At 36.7% G+C, this 20,008-nt stretch overlaps 1 protein-coding gene across 2 annotated transcripts; it reads right to left on the minus strand.

Annotated features, from left to right (window-relative positions):
* Positions 1–3,181: 3,181 nt before the first annotated feature.
* Positions 3,182–19,539, minus strand: LOC123875116. 2 transcript variants are annotated; one of them, XM_045920767.1, is made up of 2 exons: positions 19,079–19,539; positions 3,182–6,114 (listed from the first exon to the last, which is right to left on the minus strand). In XM_045920767.1, exons 1-2 carry the CDS (start codon positions 19,371–19,373, stop codon positions 5,921–5,923), a joined length of 489 nt encoding a protein of 162 aa, XP_045776723.1. In that variant the 5' UTR covers positions 19,374–19,539; the 3' UTR covers positions 3,182–5,920. The 2 variants fall into 2 exon arrangements, with proteins under 2 accessions (XP_045776723.1, XP_045776722.1); XM_045920766.1 differs by lacking the exon at positions 19,079–19,539 and adding an exon at positions 11,142–11,986.
* Between the last annotated feature and the right edge of the window lie 469 nt (positions 19,540–20,008).

Raw genomic sequence — 20,008 nt, forward strand, 5'->3', positions numbered from 1 at the left:
CAAACACTATTTCCATATGTGCAGTATATATCCCTTCACCATTAAAGTATGAAACTCTTCAGGGTTTTACTCAGAATGTTGAACGGATAATAATTAACAAACAAATGCCAACTATGGTAATCGGAGACTTTAACATACCATCAATAAAATGGGTTTACGAAAACAATAGTCTTAAAAACAACATGATTCCAGGCAATAATGGTCCGGCAATAACTCTTATTAATGATTTTATGGCATTGACTAGCTTATCTCAGTATAACGGTATCAGTAATGCTTATGGTAAAATTTTGGATTTAGTTTTAAGTACCTCTAACAACATAACAATTAATGGCAGTGACTTTTCTGCTTGTCCTATTGACAAACATCATCCACCACTAGAGATAAATTTTGAAATAGCTTCTAAAGAACATTTACTAACGCCTAATTCAGTATTTAAATACGACTTTTTAAATACTGATTATGAATTAGTTAATAATACTCTTGCAAAAATAAACTGGGAGACGATGTTTAATAGTTGTCACAATGTAAATGAAATGACAGAAATATTTTACACTGAATTACGTAAAATAATTGAAAAATGTATTCCAAAGAAAAGAGTTCAAGCTAATGCTCGTTATCCTATCTGGTATTCAAAAAATCTGATCAAAAGATTAGCAGAAAAAAATAAATATAGAGTAATGTACAAAAAATATCATAATCCACTAGATGAAATAGAATTTAAATTACTAAGAGATAGATGCGAAATTATTATAAACATGGACTATAAAAGATATTTAGAAAGAGTAGAGTACAATATAAGAATAAATCCAAAATTTTTCTACTCACATTTAAAAAAAATGCGTAGCAACAAATGCGATTACCCTAGCTTAATGACATTTAATGGTCATTCATTCACCGATGGCTCTGATATTTGTAACCAGTTCTCGATTCACTTTTCAAAAATATATCAACAACCTAAAACATTACAATATACAATATGTAACAATACGCAAAACAACTCACAATTAAGTAATATAATGTTAACTGAGAAAGAGGTACTAAAGCAATTAAAATGCCTTGACGTGAATAAAGGCCCAGGCCCGGATGATATTCCGTCTGTTTTCATTAAAAACTGCGCTGCATTATTAGCAAGGCCTCTATTACTGATATATAACAGATCACTATCTCAAGGTGAATTTCCAAGGATGTGGAAAAAGGCTAGGGTGGTCCCGGTTTTCAAAAGCGGGGACAGAAAGGACATAACTAAATATAGACCTATATGTATTTTATCGGTGTTTTCAAAAGTGTTTGAATCATTAATCTGTCCAGTATTAACGTGGTATATGAAATCAACAATAATAGAGAACCAACATGGGTTCATTAAGAAAAGATCAACTACGTCTAATTTAGCACTTTTCGTTGATGACTTATCAAAAGCCCTCGACCAATCTAAACAAATAGATTGTGTTTATACTGATTTAGCCAAAGCATTTGATGTAGTCGATCACAATATCCTGTTGGCAAAGCTTGCAAAATACGGTATTTGTGGAAATCTTCTTAATTGGTTAGAGTCATATTTAAAAAACCGCAACATGAATGTGGTCATCGGAGGGTATCAATCCAATTCCTTCGTTGCAACTTCAGGAGTACCACAGGGATCCATTCTTGGCCCTACGCTATTTGGTATTTTCATTAATGACATTGCCGAATGCTTTTTGTACTGTCAATTCCATCTTTATGCAGACGACCTCAAATTGTATAACACAATTAATAATGTTAGTGATGCCATAAACATGCAACAGGATATAAATAGACTTTCAGTGTGGTGTAATAATAATAATTTAAAATTAAATTGCTTAAAATGTTATAGTATAACATTTAGCAGGAAAGTAAACAATATTAACTTTGATTACAGCATTGATGGCAACATTTTAGAAAACGTTAAACAAATAAGTGACCTTGGGATCATAATCGATCATAAACTCAGCTTTATACCACATACGGATTACGTTATTACAAAGGCACTTAAATTATTAGGTTTTATTATTCGAAATACCAAAGAATTTAAAAAGTCATCAACGAAACTAACGCTTTTTAACTCATTGATCCGAAGTAGACTCGAGTATTGCTCTGTGGCTTGGAATCCGTACTACCAAGTGCATAAGGGTAAGATAGAGAGGGTGCAAAAGAAATTTTTACGGCACGTAGCCTACAAAGAAAATATTTTGAAGGAAATTTATAATTATAATGATCTTTTAAAACGTTATAAAACCCTTTCACTATCCAATCGCAGAGAAATGATGGATCTTTGTTTTTTACACAAGATTATAAATGGGGATATTGATTGTCCAAATTTATTAAATAGAATACAACTGTCAATACCAAAGCAAAACGCAAGATCGCTTATAAAGAGCAAACAAACATTTAGGGCCAGAATATGTAAAAGTAACCTTGGTAGTGCTGCTCCTCTTAATAGAATTGTGATATCTTATAATAATGTGTTCAGAAAAGCTAACCTAGATATTTTTCAACACTCCGCTTCGTTATTTAAAAAGAAAATTAAAAACCACCTAATGAGTCTTTAAATATTCCATAGTAAGTCTAATATAAAATGTTTAAAGATTCATTTTGAAATTGTAGGGTACTATTGTTAGTCTTAATTGTAGTTTTTATTGTTAGTTTTAAGAATTATTGTACTTTTGGCTTTTTGAGTAGTTAATTTAATTATTGTAGAATTTATGCAAAGAATGTCTTAGGTTAAGTTTTACTATTTAGAAGTTGTAGATTAAGCATGTTGAGTTAGCCTGTAAGTGAGTATACATTGATAGTCCTAAGTTTATATAAGTCGTCATAATTATTTTTCTTTGTATACCGTTGGCTTCCTATTAAATAAAATAAAAAAATAAAATAAAAAATAAAATAAAAAATTTCGACGTTCGAGTAGGTACTTGGGTAGGTCAATTCAACGACCATTAGCGAAAACTGAAACTGAGCACACAAATTAGGATATTGTGTATCGATTATACATAATATGTTGCGACATCGACAGCTGCAAAGGTTTGCTCATCTTGCATAGAAATATTTCTTATATCGAAACGCTATTTGACCCATTTGCCATTCGTTCTCTCATCATATCTAGGCATAATAATAATTATAGTAAAGGTCTGAGGAGCTTTGGATATTTTTAAATAAAACAACGTGATAGTGGAACTATATTATTTACTATGTAAATAGGTATATAGCATGTATATGTACAGTCATAAATACTTAAATGGAAACATAAGGACTCGTACTTACTAGAATTTTTTTTCCGCAATGTTAAACAAAGGTATCTATCAACTATCATGTGTATACCGTATAAGCATGTGTAATTTTTTTTCAGTAAGACGATGTCTATTTGTTGTGGAGACATAAAGCTGTTCGTGTGTGCGCGCCCTAATATGAAACGTACGATATGTGAACAACAATGAGTAAATAACAACTAACTACTAGGTGTAAATAAAAGGCAAACATCGTGAACTTAGGTTTTATCTGATACTTTACAGTTAAATTACAGTTGAAAGTCAGAAAAAAAGTTCTGACTTGTACCTACACAGTGGATGGTTTATGGATCTTGGTGGTGGAAAATAAATGATGCCCGCAACTTCGTTCCCGTGGATTTAGGTTTTAAAAATCCCGTTGGAATTCTGAATTTCCGGGATAACATTTTATGAGGAATGTTTATAAGGTAGATTCTAATGGGTAGAACCTGTAACCATACTTATTTCTAACTCTATGGATATAACCACAGAATTATATAAACACATTCATACCCATATTTTGTCTATGGAATAGTGTAGGCTCCCCGTGCGAAACCGGGGCGGGTCAACAAGTAGATAGTAGGTATTATAGAAACCTTTACCGAGACATGCTTGGTCTGTTTGAGAAAACTTTTTGTTTATCTTGGTATTTTTATGCTTAGAGCTTTTTGACTATATTACCTATAGTAAATTAAGTATGTAATGTTCCTACGTACTTCAAAGACTGCCATAAGATTAGAGTATAATATACAATAATATAATACCTATATTGATGATAATTCTATGATCATACACAAACCAGATTGCTTACTATATATTGTGTCTTAACTAGTCTTAGCTAAAGCCAGAGCTTAGTCTATATTCTACTGAACATAATCATATAATTCTCGCGGAACGACCTATCGTAATCGTAACTCTAATTCTCTAAATTGTTATCTTTTACATAATTCATATTTAGAATATAACTACATTCGTTCACCTCATATTATTATGATGTGATGTTAGAAACAGAAAACAAGTCGTAGTTAAAAAAAACCAGTCAAGTGCGAGTCGGAATCGCGCACGAAGGGTTCCGTACCATACCACCATCCGTACCATCGTATAACACTTTATGTGCAACACTGCAAGTTAACGACGGACAGCGCCATCTATAGCTATGTGATTTAGTAAACTAATTATTTGTTCACGAACACATTTTAATTTTTTTGGTGATGTAACCACAATTTCACATTTTTCCTTTACCCACTTGAGCTATGGGTAAGACCTACCGGATACCTACCTGCCAAGTTTCATGATTCTAGCTAGATCAATGGGTAGTACCTACTTTATAGATTTTGATCCCCTTTTCTTGACAGACACGACAGACGACAGACGACAGATAACGAAGTGATCCTATAAGGGTTCCCTTTTTCCTTTTGAGGTACGGAACCCTAAAAAAATTAAAAATACGACTACCCTCCAAAAATGAACTAAGTATAAGTGAAATTTTTCACATTTCTAATAGGATGTCATACATATTATAGCCGCCCACCAGCCATGGATGGGATGCTGTAAGGATTATTATGATACCCAAGACGATATTCCATACGCCCAGCTCTGTTCAGACATTTCTAGAAGTTTTGATGGAATAAAGAAACTACATTGGTATCTAGGTACATACATAATAAAAACATAACACTTCTTTTCTTGGGCAGTCGTATAACAACTTACAATAACTATCTTACTCGTAAGAGATCATAATCCATTGAAGAAAACAGACTCCAATCTGGCTGGTAGCTCAGAATACAGAATAGTCTGGTTGGTATAAAAGTATGGCTAGGACCTGTCCCTTTATACCTACTTAATTTTTTACCTACTTAACCTTTCTGCTACTTGTAAATAAAACATTAGGTAATTAATTACGTTATTTACTTAGTTAGCTATTCTTATTTAATTATTAAATTGGTGTTTTATTTCAGCCCTCCCTTGACAGTTCAGTGATGAGCGGATACCTAACTGATGACCCTGTATTCGAATTATTTACTTACATTTTGGGAATTCAAAATGGAAATGTTGTATTTACACATCCGACCCTTTTATATTGGCTATGTAAAACTAATGTCCTACCGAACCTTCGGCTTTGGTCACCTACGGCCATACATTCGACTTCGGCCAAAACGGACCGAAGTTTTGGTCGAAGCCGAAGGTTTTTATCATACGCCGTAATTGAATGCACTTACTTCTTAGTAAATGAATGTTATAATATAATTGACATTATTTCGAAGTGTTATTATTAAAGACATGTTCCAAAGTACAACAAAATACAACAGTCAACATAAACTTAAAAAAAAAAAAACATTTATTTTTTATTTTTAGCCAATCTTCAACAGAATTTCTTAGGGTTATTAAGCCTTCGGCTTCGTCTTCAGCCAAAAGTCAACCTTCGGTCAGACACTAGCTAATACGTATTCACTGAACAAATCTCAAAGATTTGATCTTTTTAAAGACGGCGAACATTACTTTGATCACATTATAAGGCCGCTAAAACCAGTCAGCAATACCTGTGAACTCGTAGTTCAACCAGTAGATATTACCAGAGATAGTTATTCGATTTAACTACAAATAGTTTGGTTGTAAGGTTTCTTTGAGGGTTCTTTGAGCTGTCATGTAATAGTTGTGACATTGAGGGTTTCGTTGTCATTGAGGGTGTAATCTTGCTCGGAGGGTATGGTTGAGGTCTCCAGGTAGTCGACTATCGTTTCTGTGTTTTCCGTCGTTTCATTTGTATTTGTGAAATTGGCGAAGCTGTCAAGGGTCGGCGGCGTGGCAGTTTCATTCACTGGGGTATCGCTTCCTCCTGCGAACAAGCAAAGTAACATTAAATAAAGTAGGTCACCAGCTGTTTAATTAATTTTCAAAGTGCATATATGTCGTCTCCACCTACTGGCTATGTACCTACCTACATACACTATGCAATTTAGCTCGATGTTATAATTTATATATGTATTTAATTGAGGATTAACAAGATAAATATAGGTTTTTTTTTTAATTGTAGGTACGTAAGTAAGATTAATGCATGTGATCAATAATATTTAACGACTGAGATTGTGGTAGCGAACTTTAGGCCCGATATCTGCTGGGAATAGTGGTTTTAAGTATTTCATAAAGACTCAATGTTGACACCTAGATCTGATCTCTTACCTATCCATTGCGTACTATGGCAAACTAGCCCGCTATCGATTTCAACAAACATCCAAATTCATTCGGCAGTTAGGGCTTTTGGTATGATTATGTCTAAAATATGTAGGTATTTATCTTAGGTAGGTACCTAGGTATTCTAGGAAGTATCTACCCACCTAGGATAGATCAGATTTCCTTATGGCTTGCTTAACTGAGAAACAGAACTATAAACATAGGTATTTGTTAAGAAAATAAAGACGAGCTCTTTTAAAAATATTTAGAAAAAATCCGTGTTAGCTGAAATCGCAGCTTGGATTTATGGACTTCGGAATAAACATGCCTTCAGTAGATACCAGTAAGTCGTAACTCGTAACTATCCTTCAAGAGTACTAGTGATTTGGTTTGTAAACATAGAGATTATAGTCAAACGCGCGGCCTTCGATAGTAAGTAACATTTTATTCGGGGGGGTCCGGTGTTTGATTCTGGGCACGCAATTAACTTTTTGGAGTTGTGTGTTTTAAGGAAATACGTAGAAGGCATGTAGCTAGGGTATTTAGGCACTATATTATTTGCTTTAACGGTGAACAGTAGATAACCATAATGTAAATTGACTATAATTTGGCCAGCGTGCTAGTGAGCATGGCCAAAATCCTTTTCGTTCTGAGAAGACACTCGTGTTCAGGAGTGGGTTGGTGAGTTAAGACTTGAGATGATGATGACTTATTTAAATTCAAAGTAACAAGTGATCAACTCATCGCCGGCTCACTACTGAGGACGGGCCTGTTCTCAGAATGAGAAAGGTTGTGCAGATCCGGAAAAGAGCAGATTGGCAGACATTACACACCTTTGAAAACATTATGGGGAGATTCGCCATATTTTGTACTTAGTTAGCAAGACCAACCGAAATAAGTACTAGATATTATGTTATAAAGTGGTAGTGCAACAAAGGTGGCAAAGTAGCACTAGTACCTACCGCCGTCCTCAAATATAGATATGCAGGTAAGTAGGTAGGTAGGCAATGTAGTAAATGAAAATTAAATACCTATGAATAGTGAACGACTGTACACTACCGATACGGCGATACACTGTACACTCTGCACATTATAGGTATCTAGCTATTCCAGAGCATTTCGGTTTTCGTTTGAAATCGTTAGTGATTTATATCTTATAAACATGATCAGTGAATAGCCGAGTGCCGGTTATTGTAACTACCTCGGCTAAATTTAGAGTTATTGCTGCCAGCTCTCGGGAACACGCCGTGTTCTCTCTACATCCTCTTTACGTTAAGTTATACCTAGAGACAGGTGCTCCATATAATATATTCATCTAAATACATACTAATATAATAAATGCGAAAGTGTGTCTGTCTGTCTGTCTGCTACGTTTTCACGGCCCAACAACTGAACCGATTTTAATAAAATTTGGTGCATACTTGGGATACATCACGGGGAAGGACATAGGCCACTTTTTATACCGGAAAATTGAAGAGTTCCTATGGGATTAAAAAATAACCGAAGTCCACGGGGGCGAAGCCGCGGGCATCCTCTAGTATAACTAAGTATAAAAGGGAACGGTGACTGACTGACTGACTGATCTGTCAACGCATAGCGTAAACGCCTGTGTCCTGGGGATAAGTAGCTGCTAGGGAGACAACCGCTAAAAAGGATTTTTGAAAATTCTAAGGGGGTAAAATACGGATTTGAAATTTGAGTAGTCTAGAGAAGTAGCGGGCCTAGGATAATAATAATTATTCAAACGATTTTATCTGATTATCCTATACTAATTTCGAATCCTACTATTTACCTAGTTGGCTCGCCCAAGCTTTGCACGGGTGGGCTAACATATTCTATAGAGTTAAACCGTGATGAAAGAAAGAAACTGATGCAACTGGTCCTAATGAATGTAACAAATGAACGCACTTGACCGAAATATAAGAGTGCATTTAAGATTCATAAGATCATTGCAACATTGGAAACAGTACCTACTTATAGTATTACCATACTATAAGTTACACAGAACAAGTTACAAGAAACAGTACTTATAGTATTACCATAGGTACTATAAGTACCTACTGTTTGTGTATTTAAGTCACCTGCATCACATGAGCTTTCTGACGCAAATTGTTTTCTTATACCCGACGGCGTCAAAGCAAAAAGGAAGGGTTATGATTTTAGCAGTCTATGTATGTATGTATGTTTGTATCTAGATTCTGTGTGTTCCACCATAGCGCCTAAACTACTGGGCCGATTTTGATGAATGAGGTGTCAATTGATTCCTTGTAAAGGTCCGGGTGACATAGGCTAGATTTTATACGAAAAAATTGACCTAACGGATGTTACATAAAAAAGTCTTTTGTATTAAGTGCGATGTCAAATGAAAGAAAAGAAAATTCTGAGTTCATAAATATAAATCTAGGTACTACAACATTAAAATATACCAAGCAATAGATAAACAATTTTACTATAATGTTTCAGCGTTTATTAAGACGACCGCAATCGGGTTTTAGTTTTCAACTTTATCTTGTTTTCAATTAATTTCACATATTTAGTCCTTTTATAGGCCATAGTCGACCAAGCGAATAATCTATCTGTACCTATAATATGAACTGTAACTTGGTGATTCCTGCAGGTGCATGACTAATTTACATAAATTTTCACGAAGCCTAAAACCTGTATAGTTTTTAAATTTTTGCCTGTAGTTCACGCTGAAACAATCCAACAGATTTGAACGAAATTAATTTGTGTAGGTAAGTACTTGTAGCTAATCCGGGTTAACATAATAACCGAATATTGTAAGGTGTTTTTCTAGATATAAACTTCACAGCACAGAGTATCACACTAATATTATAAAGGCGAAAGTTTGTATGTGTGTGTGTGTGTGTGTGTGTGTGTGTATGTTTGTTACTCCTTCACGCAAAAACTACTAGACGGATTTGGCTGAAATTCAGAATGGAGATAGATAATATCCTGGATTAGCACATAGGCTACTTTTTATCCCGGAAAACCAAAGAGTTCCCACGGGATTTCGAAAACCCTAAATCCACGCAGACGAAGTCGCGGGCGTCAGCTAGTTAGCTATAAAATGTCGAATTGCATTCAAAACCGTTCAGTAGTTTCAGCATGGTGTGTGATCAGACAAACGCACAACAGACAAACAAAAGGAAAAAAAATACTGATTGGGCTCTACCTATTATAGTAGGTAATAAACTTTCCTTCGCTTTGATTAGATTTTTTTTTTAAATATTGTACAGTAATAGCCATATTATTTACCCAAGTTACTTTTTTAAATGAGTACTTAGGATGATTTTGAATTCTGTTTCATATCATATCATAAAGTAGCGTAGTACCTACTTGTATCATATTTTGTGTTAAAGGAAGGAAGCGGGAAGCTAGGGATCAGGTGCCAGGAGCCTAAGACTGCTTACATCATTAGGTAGATATAGGAGAAGGGACTAAATAGGGTAATTGGTGTATATAATAGTGTGTTTTGTAATTTGTATACTTGCACATACTATTACTATACAAATAATTCGTATTGTCAAAATGGTTTTTAATATTTTTATATTGTCCTACTCGTATGTGTAGATATGTCCCTGGCCCGCTCGTAGAATTCATCAAATCATGATGCGCCCGACCGGCCCGTTCCATGAAATGGTGGCATTTCATGAAATATTACGCTGTGTACTATCATAATATAATTACTGTCTACATCTGTCTACATCATGTCTACATCTTAACCTGGTAAATCAATTAATGAATAATAATTGAATCGTTTATCAATATGGGCACCAAACGAACAGCTATAACATTGATCACTACGCTTATGCTATATATGTATATGCTTGGCCACTTCATATATGGCCATATGGCCAAGCATATATAATAATCAAATAATATCTACTACTGGAGCCTGTACTGAAAGCGCCATATTTACTTACTCGTATTTTTAGGGTGACCACGCAAAAAATTGTGACGGACTGTTACTGGATTTCAAAACATGACCTATTCCTAAAAAAATACTTAAACTCCTAGATACGAATCGACTTTCATTTCGCTACGCATGTCACCAGCTCGTGTCGCTCGCCACCTCCACCTTTACTCTAGTTTCGCTTTACTTAGAACCTTCACGAGCTTTGTTTTGCAAAAACACTAGATCGGTCTGAGCCACATTCGACTATACGCATTATTTATAAAATATTTTATGGTCACCCTACATTTTTCATTTTAGGCCAGTGCTAGTTGGCCATACAATGAATTATGAAAAACCACCATTTCATGAAATTCCAGGTACTTCATGATTTGAGTGAGGTTATTCTCCGATTTGGGTCCGACATAGGTGCACACTACACATAGTGAAATAAATAGATATAATATGAACTTACACAAAACAAGATGATTCACACGACTTGGAAACTATCTCTGAACCAAGTTTTGCATAATAAGTAGGTATATATTTTATACTTAGTTAGAACCTACAGACATAATATTATATGTAGTTATAATTGTATAATGTTGGTGCTGAGGATATTTTTTAGTACTAATTTTTGACGGGTTAGGAAATAACAAAAGTATTATAATTCATATAAACAATAGGTCATAAATATATAGGTACCGGGTAGGCAGGTAGGTAAGTATATACAGTAGGTTTAAAAAAAATGAAAGGTAGGTAGTAGATACTAGAAGCGTGTCGATAGTGTGACCTACCGGTGTGAGGCAAAAAGCAAGTGGGCATTGGTGTGGTGCTGGTTTGCGGCGTGACAGTGTTTGACACCTTGCGTTGCGCGTAGTGCGCGTCCTTGGGCTCCCAGAAGAACACGTAGTAGAGCGAGAGCATGATGGCCGCCAGCGACACGCTGAACACGTACACGACGACGGTGAGCACGCGCACGGTCTTCTTGTCGCGCTTGCGCTCGTACAGCGCGTCCAGCACCACCTCGTGCCCGGCGCCCGCGCCCAGCCGCACCGAGCCCGCGCCCGAGCGCACGCTGCCCGACGTGTACGACGTGGCCGACATCCTCTCCGCACTCGCCGCAATGCTGCGCCGCCAGCCCCGACCCGGCTAAGTAGGGCGCGCTTATCGATATGCCCCAGTTCGCGTGTCCCGGGTCACGCCGCCCGTGTCTGCAGCTTGACACCTCCTGATGCCGACTGCTGTTTCATTATTATGGCGCCTGCTGCGGACTTCATTTGTTTATCCTTTAATTTCACGCCCCGTAATAACAGAATCTATTCCAGTTACTGACGTAGTCGCACAAACGCGATTCGTTTGTCATGAGCGGGGAAATATTATGTATTGTTTTATGAGTCCGGCTTTAATATGAAAAACACAATCGGCCTTACATTATTGCGAATGAAATCTCTCCCGATTACTCAGTCGCAGCGTGTACACGGTATCATGTTAACGAGCGGCTCGACAGATGTTTGGGTTGGCAAGTCGGCGGGCGTTATTTGTGTCGAGTGGTGTCCGAGTGTAACAATACGCAAACAAAGTTAATTTGGAAGAGGATAACGCGGCACTAGTGACAGGCCGACAGCACCGCAGGGCGGGCGGCGGCGCGGGGCGGGCGCCGCCGGCCACGTGCGGCGCGCGGCGCGACCCTGCCTCCGCTACTTGACAGTTGATCAATAAATTCGCAATCTCTATTTCAATTTTGCAAACGCGGCTGATTTTTATAGCATCTTCTCTTCAAAGATTTCAAGTCTCATACATAAGTATTAGGTAGATAAACTACTTAACTACCTACTTACTTGTAGATATTGCACGTCCTTTCCTAAAACCACACCTATGACCCGATAGATTTACTAAACAATTCAAAAGACTCCTGTTAGTAAACAGATTTTCACACTTTATTGTCATTTTTCTCAGTAAATGAGAGACCTAGCAATTGAGCAGTAGGTACTTATAAGTATATTCAACTGCCTGTTAGTAAAGTAATTTGATTATATATATATTTACGTGAGAAAAAATATGCAATTTCAAAAACAAATGTGTACCTTTCTACATTAATTAACCCTTGATACGTTATTTATCGAGATTTTAGTTTTCTTATGTTATAGGCAGTGTTTCCTGTGTACAACACAGCTCCTTACATGCTGACAGTTTTGTACAACTTTCATATGCTGTTATTCTAACTCATTTCTCCTACCTCTTTTTTAAGCAACACTTAACCCAGTTCAGGCTATTAGGCAGGTAGGTAAGCATCTACCTAGTAGTTGAGTCTCTACATGATCTCTAAGAACCTTATGTAATATTCAAACATTGCTGTTACACTTACTTTGCGTCCAGCATTTTATAAAGATTAGGTAAATATGTTATAACATGGACGTGTTTTCCAACATAAGTTTATGACATTATTATTATCATAATATGGTACATGATTTGGACTTCCCTTTAAGAATTTATTAAAGAATTTTATTTGTTTAGCAATTTAACATTCTAGCGCTATCCGAAAAGGAATCTGGGCATTGGCTACTTGCCTTGCCATCCAAAAATCTCGGCATACTTTTTAGATAACGAAAGTTTTTGTGTGGTTCTAGATTTCAGATTGGGAACAACACTGTGCCATCAGCACAGATGTTTGTGTAGAAAAGAGGTTGATTTTGCAAAGGGGCGCTGGTTATTTAGGCATGGCTCTTAACGATGCTCGTCAAAAGGGCTCTTGACACCATAGACATCCCCACGCTCATTGAGCCGGCATGGATTAGTCGGGATGATGGCAAGAGATCTTATTGACGCTGGTTCCCTGGGAACGGGGACGGGCCGTAATCTAGAAATGCAGCCAATATTCTCGGCACCATTCCAGGCGGACACGATTCGTACAGTAATTAGATAAGGCTAGCTTTAAGTTTTATTGTAATATTTTCGTTCTATAGTACTAGTTTTTTTATTCCATTATAGTTAGCATTCAACTGCGATTATACCTGGTGGTAAAAGATGGCGCAGCGGCTAACTTAGAAGGGGTATGAGAGTTTTACCAAACTCTAATAGGTTTCTAAGCTTAGCGGCACGGCTTTACCGGTAGGGTGGATAATAGCCGCGGCCGTAGCCTGCAACCAGATACAGATTACCAAACATAGATTATAAATTCTCAAATTGCCCCTGCCGGGTATCGAACCTCACGGCTTCCACTTATATAAGAAGACCACAATGCTCACCACTGCGCCATGATTCGTACCTATCGGGTGTTGTGCCGATTTCGAGGAAAACAGTAATACAGTATCATTATTTAATTTATTATATGTTGAAGTAAACTCTTCTAGAATTGTATATAAGTAGTTTCGCGAAAACTAGGCCATCTAAATGTAATTAACACATGTACACTTAATTGAATTAAACAGAAAATCTAATTTGTCCCGAAACTACCTACCTAATGCTCACTGCTAACAAATACGACGTACCTAACTAAAATAAAACCTATTGTATGCAAATACATTCCAACAACCTCCATCACTTTAGTTACCGTCACATACCTATTAATTACAGGAACCCACTAATTAATTTCATACAAGTAGTATGTCATATCTACGTATGATATTATTAATGTTTCGTTATGTGGAATGAATTGGTATGTGTGTATGGCACTTCGGAGTACCTATCTAACTTCGTTATGATCACGTATATATGACTATGAATAATTACACACACTATACACTATAGAAATACATAAAGATCTCACACAATAGGTATTTATATGTTAGAACTATCTTTGTTTTTCCTAAATTGTTTGCAGTCACTCTACTGTAAGCGGTGATAATCTATTCTGTACTAAGTTAAATTAAAAACTAAATGACGTTCGACACAATTGGGTTCTACCACTAATTGGATGATAGGGAAACCCCTCATTCCGAAACATTTTTATTCAGACCTAAGTAGTTTTAAATACTAAGTGCCTACTCATTAAATTAATTATTATTTATTCATATACAATTTGGCAAAGCATAGGTAGGAATGCTATAATAGTAATATTACCTATGTAAAAAAGAAATAGCAGATATATGCTACTTTTTATTCCAGAAAATCAAGATGTTCCCATGAGATTTTTTAATAACCTAAATCCAGGCGGATGAAGTCTATTCTATCATCTTTAATAAATATAATAATAAAGTATTTATAATTTCGTATTTTTTATACAACGATCCCACCTAAAGGATAACCTGGAAGGTCCTAAATGGCACGTAGTTAGTGCCACTAATCACTTCGTAGATCGCTGCTGTTTTGTTCTATCTCGTAGCAGTCGTAGCTTGGCGGAGGCTTTGTCGTAGGCCTATCGTAGGCTACTGTCTAGGCCCGCGGTGCCTGGCGGTAATCCATTGTTCCCGCTGAATTGCCACGAGTGATTCAGCTACGTATTAACGTTCCACTTGATAAAAGCATGCCAAATCCAATACGGCGGCGATTATAAAAACCTTAGACTGAGAACTTATATAGCATGAAACACACAAATAAGAAATACGTCAAGAAAAAAAAAGATTCCGACGAATTGAGCTTCTCCTTTTTTTGAAGTGGGTTAAAAATAAAATGATAGTGAATTTCAGATTAAATTAAAGGACTCAATCATCACTCTCATCTAAACATTTCGAAAAGGATATATGGACGTATTTTTTAACCCCCAAAGCAAACATACTCGTAAGTAGCAAGTGTAAGTTTGAGGATTAAGTACACACTCGTATACTTAAGTATAATCTGTGTGTCTGTCTCTGGCATCGTAGCGCTCAAACGTATGGATCAATTCGAATGTGGCTTCTTTGGTTCTTAGCTATGTTCGACAAAAAACTCTGTTCAATTGTTTCAGGAATATCAGCTATTTTCTCAATAACTTTAATTTTGAAAGTCACGCGGCAAAAAACGAAAATACTAGAGACTCTGACTTCTGAAATTAAAGTTACATATTTTCCATTTACTTAGTGTACCGACTTCCAAGAAAGCAATAAGTTTTCTTGGAAGTAGGTAGTTTTTTTAATCAATCAATCAATCAATCAATCAATCAAATTCTTTATTTGCTGAATACTGACAAAAGGTGGTACAAATAGCATAATACAATGAGTCCAGTGTATTCAACCATTTTTGGCATGCAAATATAATAATAATTAATACAATAATTAGTCAAGTAGAACAATGTCAAAATTTAAAAGATGTTAAAAATTAATAATATTATGTCACAATAAAATTATTATTATACCTATATTATTTTACAGTGCCAACATGTCATTTATTGAATAAAAACATTTATTTATCAACCACGAAAAAAGATCTTTTTTGAAACGTGCTAAAGATGTTAACTGACGTAAGCCTGGGGGTAGTTTATTATATATTTTTATGCACATTTTTACCGTAAAAAAGTTTTCTTTGACTGTATTACGATGACTTAGGTACAATTTTAATAAAGCATTGTGGTAGCATTGTATATTTTCTTGGAGGAACTTTACGTCTCAGGGGCTATGGGCGGGATTACCATTTCAATTCGGCAACATTGTACTTCTCGGAGGGACCACGGGTAAAACATATCCGGGGGAAAAATATAGGTACCTTCCAGAGACCTACGGTACGGTAGGGACCACGGGACTACGTTGGCTAGCGTTGGCTAATCCACACTTTAATTTATAAATGCAAAAGTGTGTCTGTCTGTCTGCTACCTTTTCACGGCCCAACAGTTTAAACGATTTCGACGTTTGGTACAGGGTTAGCTTATATCCCGGGGACGGACATAGGCTACTTTTTATCCCGGAAAATCAAAGACTTTCCACGGGATTCCTAAAAAACCCATCCGCTTAACCGATTTGTATTTTGGTACCGAGGTAGCTTGTGTCCCTGTAATTGACATAGGCAACTTTATATCCCGGAAAATCAAACAGTTCCCACGGGATCTTTAAAAATCTAAATCCACGCGGATGAAGTCGCGGGCATCCTCTAGAATTAATTTGCTGACTTCGAGCGGTCGGTTTTCAATGTCGTGTTAATTCAGAAATCAACCTAAGTAAGTATTTTAGCTGTTACATTGTAGGTAATTTCATGAAACTATTTATCAATTATCTAAATTTGTCCTCTGTCCTCCCACCCAGCCACGGGGAGCTTATCCATTAGACATAATTAATTGGATCGATATTAGCAATATTTTTTTGCTTCAATAGATACTCTACTTACTCACACGTATTAATAATATCAGTAATCAATTTACAAAATAAAGTTACACACAGAATCTTGATACAAACATACATGCATACATACATACATAGACTGCTAAAATATAACCCTTCCTTTTGGATTTGCCGCAGTCGGGTAAAAACTAGTAGGTATACTGATAAAATGAATTGAAACGTTTAACGTAAGCACCTTTTTTGTTGATGGCGGGAAATCTTCATAAAATCTCGTTGGGGAGAGATCGGGTTATGTGAATTTCTACTTACTACCCACTAAAACCCCCTGGGTGGCCATCTTCAGTGTATTTAAGAGACTCCGGGAACTCTAAAGAACGTGCGCCGATGCTTCTCTTGGGCGACGACCAAATGGGCTAATGGAAAATACAGCTATATACTCCTCTGGCCTTACACACCTTGTGTGTAAGGTACGACAGCTTATGCTATAGGAAAGCTGCCGTCTTGCCCGGGTTGCCGGCCAGAACTTCACCCCGGCTACTTGCAACCCCAAAGTCCCAGCGTCCAGGACTGCTGGATGGACTATTTCACGTATCTAGGATACCTTCTATACCACTTATCATAATATCAGGAGTCAAGACTATCTACTGGTTCGGAAAGCAAATTCTATTCAGAAGAGCCAGCAAGAAACTCCGAAGTTAATCTTTAAAAAAATTATACATAATATTATGTAGGTAAGTAAATGTAACTATGTACGTACTACACTGGCTGGTGGGTTGCTATTTGCATTTACGGTTTCGTTTGTATGGTTTTTACAATTTCTATTGTAGGTAGTAGGTACCTACATTGTGTACCTACATTTTGAATTTTTTATAGGACAATGCTTTATCGATTCCATATTTTTTTTAATTAGACAGTATTTTTAAAAATTTTGTCTGTCTGTCTGTGCACGTTTCTGGAACGCTGAAACTCTGCATGGATTTAACTACTATAAATAAGTACCTACTATAGCTGATAGAGAGATAGTTTCGTTAATTTATAAAAGCTGAAAGTTTTTCTGCGTGTTGTCTTCTGAAAGCCCGGGAGTAACTATCAGCGACTTTGGGAGATAACGGGTAACAAAGGTGTAAAAATTCGTACGTCGTCGTAGTATCTATAAGGTAATTTTTTTTATATTTTCTTCAGAAAAGCATTAGGAATCACGTCATGCATTGCCAGACTTTTAAAGTGTCCTGGCCAACCCCCTGCCAGATTCCTTAAAGTTTAATAAATTGTTAAAGTTTAAGAGTGTCTGGCAGGGGTTTGCCACGATAATAATATTAATCTAATTTAATCCATACTAATATTATAAATGCGAAAGTGTGTCTGTCTGTCTGCTACGCTTTCACGGCCCAACCGCTGAACCGATTTTGATGAAATTTGGTACAGACATGGGATACATCCCGGGGAAGGACATAGGCTACTTTTTATCCCGGAAAATCAAAGAGGTCCTACGGGATTTTAAAAAACCGTAATCCACGCGGGCGAAGCCGCGGGCATCCTCTAGTAATTTATAATTCTAGTACCATAGGACCTATTCCACGTATTAATGCACCTTACTCACAACCTGCACGAGGAAGCTGGAAGAAATCTCTGTTTAGAGATAAGCATTTCCTATGTACATAGCTTAATTTATCATAACTTTGTAACTACAATTTTGGTACATGAAAAATAAATATAAATATTAATTGTTACCTAATACATACATATATATAATAAATGACACATAATATCAAAACTATGTATTACTTGTTTTACTGGGTAAGTTAGCCCACTTACACCTACTTTGAAGTAACCTTTGTATCTATGGCTTCACACAGAAGGTGTTATAATATTATTATCCAATGAAGATATTAGATATAGGTACCTAAACACCTATATAAAACTTATATGCATGTACCTATGTCTTCGTCGCCGTCACGCGCCTTACTTTGCTAATAGGATTTAGTTAAAGTGCATAGTGGCAAAGGTAGGTACTGCAATACAGTAGGTACCTAATCTATTAATTTAGGATTTGTTATAGGTGATAGTGAAGGTATTAAAATCAGGGTTGGTATTGTTTTAAACAAATGATTAAGACACAGTATGTTTTTTTAATTAAAATAAAAAGTTTTAAACAAGTCTTTTTTAATGCTTTTTCCAACCTTGGTTTAAGTAAACCACTTTTGATATCTATATAGGTTATTAGTTTTTAACTCCCGTCCCAAAAAGAGGGGTGTTATAAGTTTGACGTGTGTTTCTGTGTATCTGTCTGTGGCATCTTTTCTAGTTATTACTGTAACCTTCACTTGTCGGGGGTGTTATAAATTTTTAATTTACACATGTACTTAATTGTGAAAAATCCACAGACAAAAACTTGTAATGCAATTCGATGTCTAAAAAATACGGTCTAAGCTAATAATAATAATAATATTGTAAGTGTTTTGATAGGTAAATTCTAATATGGCCTCTCGTACCTATAAAGTCAAGTAAAAATTGTCTGTTATGTATTAGTTTTACGTATTACCTACCCGTAAAATTATGAGGAATGTCGTGCGTGTAGGCCGGACTGTAGTCGCTGGGGTCGCCGCGCCTCGCACCCAGCATGTCCCGGTCGTCGGTTAATTTCTCAATAACAGGAGATTTCCACACGCAAATATAGTAAATGGATAACAGGATCGCCGCGAAGGACACGGACAGGAGGTACGCGAGGACAGTCATCACACGGACCACTGTGCTCGGAGGCTTCTCTCTGTAGAGATCCTGGACCGGCGCGGCTCCGGTCTCCGCCGTGCCGCCGTCGGCCTCCTGCGCGGAGCCCGACATCGCGCTACCGAGTCATGTTCCACCCACGGATTGTTTGAAAGCTGAATCCGTTAGGAATCAGCGCGCCAGTCGGGTGTCCGCATGTGGCGTTTCGCGAATGTGCCGCACGAGTGTGCGAGCGCGGAGTCGCGTCGCCGTCGGGACGCGCGGCGTCTGACTCGGCGGCGGCGGCGTCCGGTGCGCGCACTCCCAGCTCCCAGCGCTAAACCGATTAACCGCACACGTCACGGATTTACGAATGCTACGAGTCGCATATAAACTCTACCGAAGATACAGTATGCAACGGTCCAACCGTCATTGGCAATTCATTCATATCACGGAAACACCAAAATAGATTGACGTTACGAGTTATAAAACTAAGCTGAAATTAAAAGTTAGGTAGAAAAATATTTTCTTTCGGAAACGGTAAACATCTGAAAGTTTCTGAACAAATTCTTTAATCTATCTAATATAAATATAGCTGATTCAACATTTTATATCAACCGGATCGATTTATTTATTCAATCCGTTGACCGTTGCTCTCTACTAAATCCACTTAATTATGAACCTACCTACTTATAGTTTTTTACGACCTAGATATTATTATTGTTTATTCGACTACGTGGCCATTCTTAGTCCTTAGTATTCCTAGCTTT

This window comes from Maniola jurtina, chromosome 19 (assembly GCF_905333055.1).
Source record: "Maniola jurtina chromosome 19, ilManJurt1.1, whole genome shotgun sequence".
Lineage (NCBI taxonomy): Eukaryota > Metazoa > Arthropoda > Insecta > Lepidoptera > Nymphalidae > Maniola > Maniola jurtina.

What these genes read in the sequence shown, in the direction of transcription:
- LOC123875116 (XM_045920766.1), bottom strand. Translation starts at nt 11,451, where the DNA reads ATGTCGGCCACGTCGTACACGTCGGGCAGCGTGCGCTCGGGCGCGGGC. An exon ending in TTGCTTTTTGCCTCACACCG is followed by an intron (nt 6,115 to 11,141) that starts GTAGGTCACACT and finishes GCTTGTTCGCAG; the next exon opens with GAGGAAGCGATACCCCAGTG.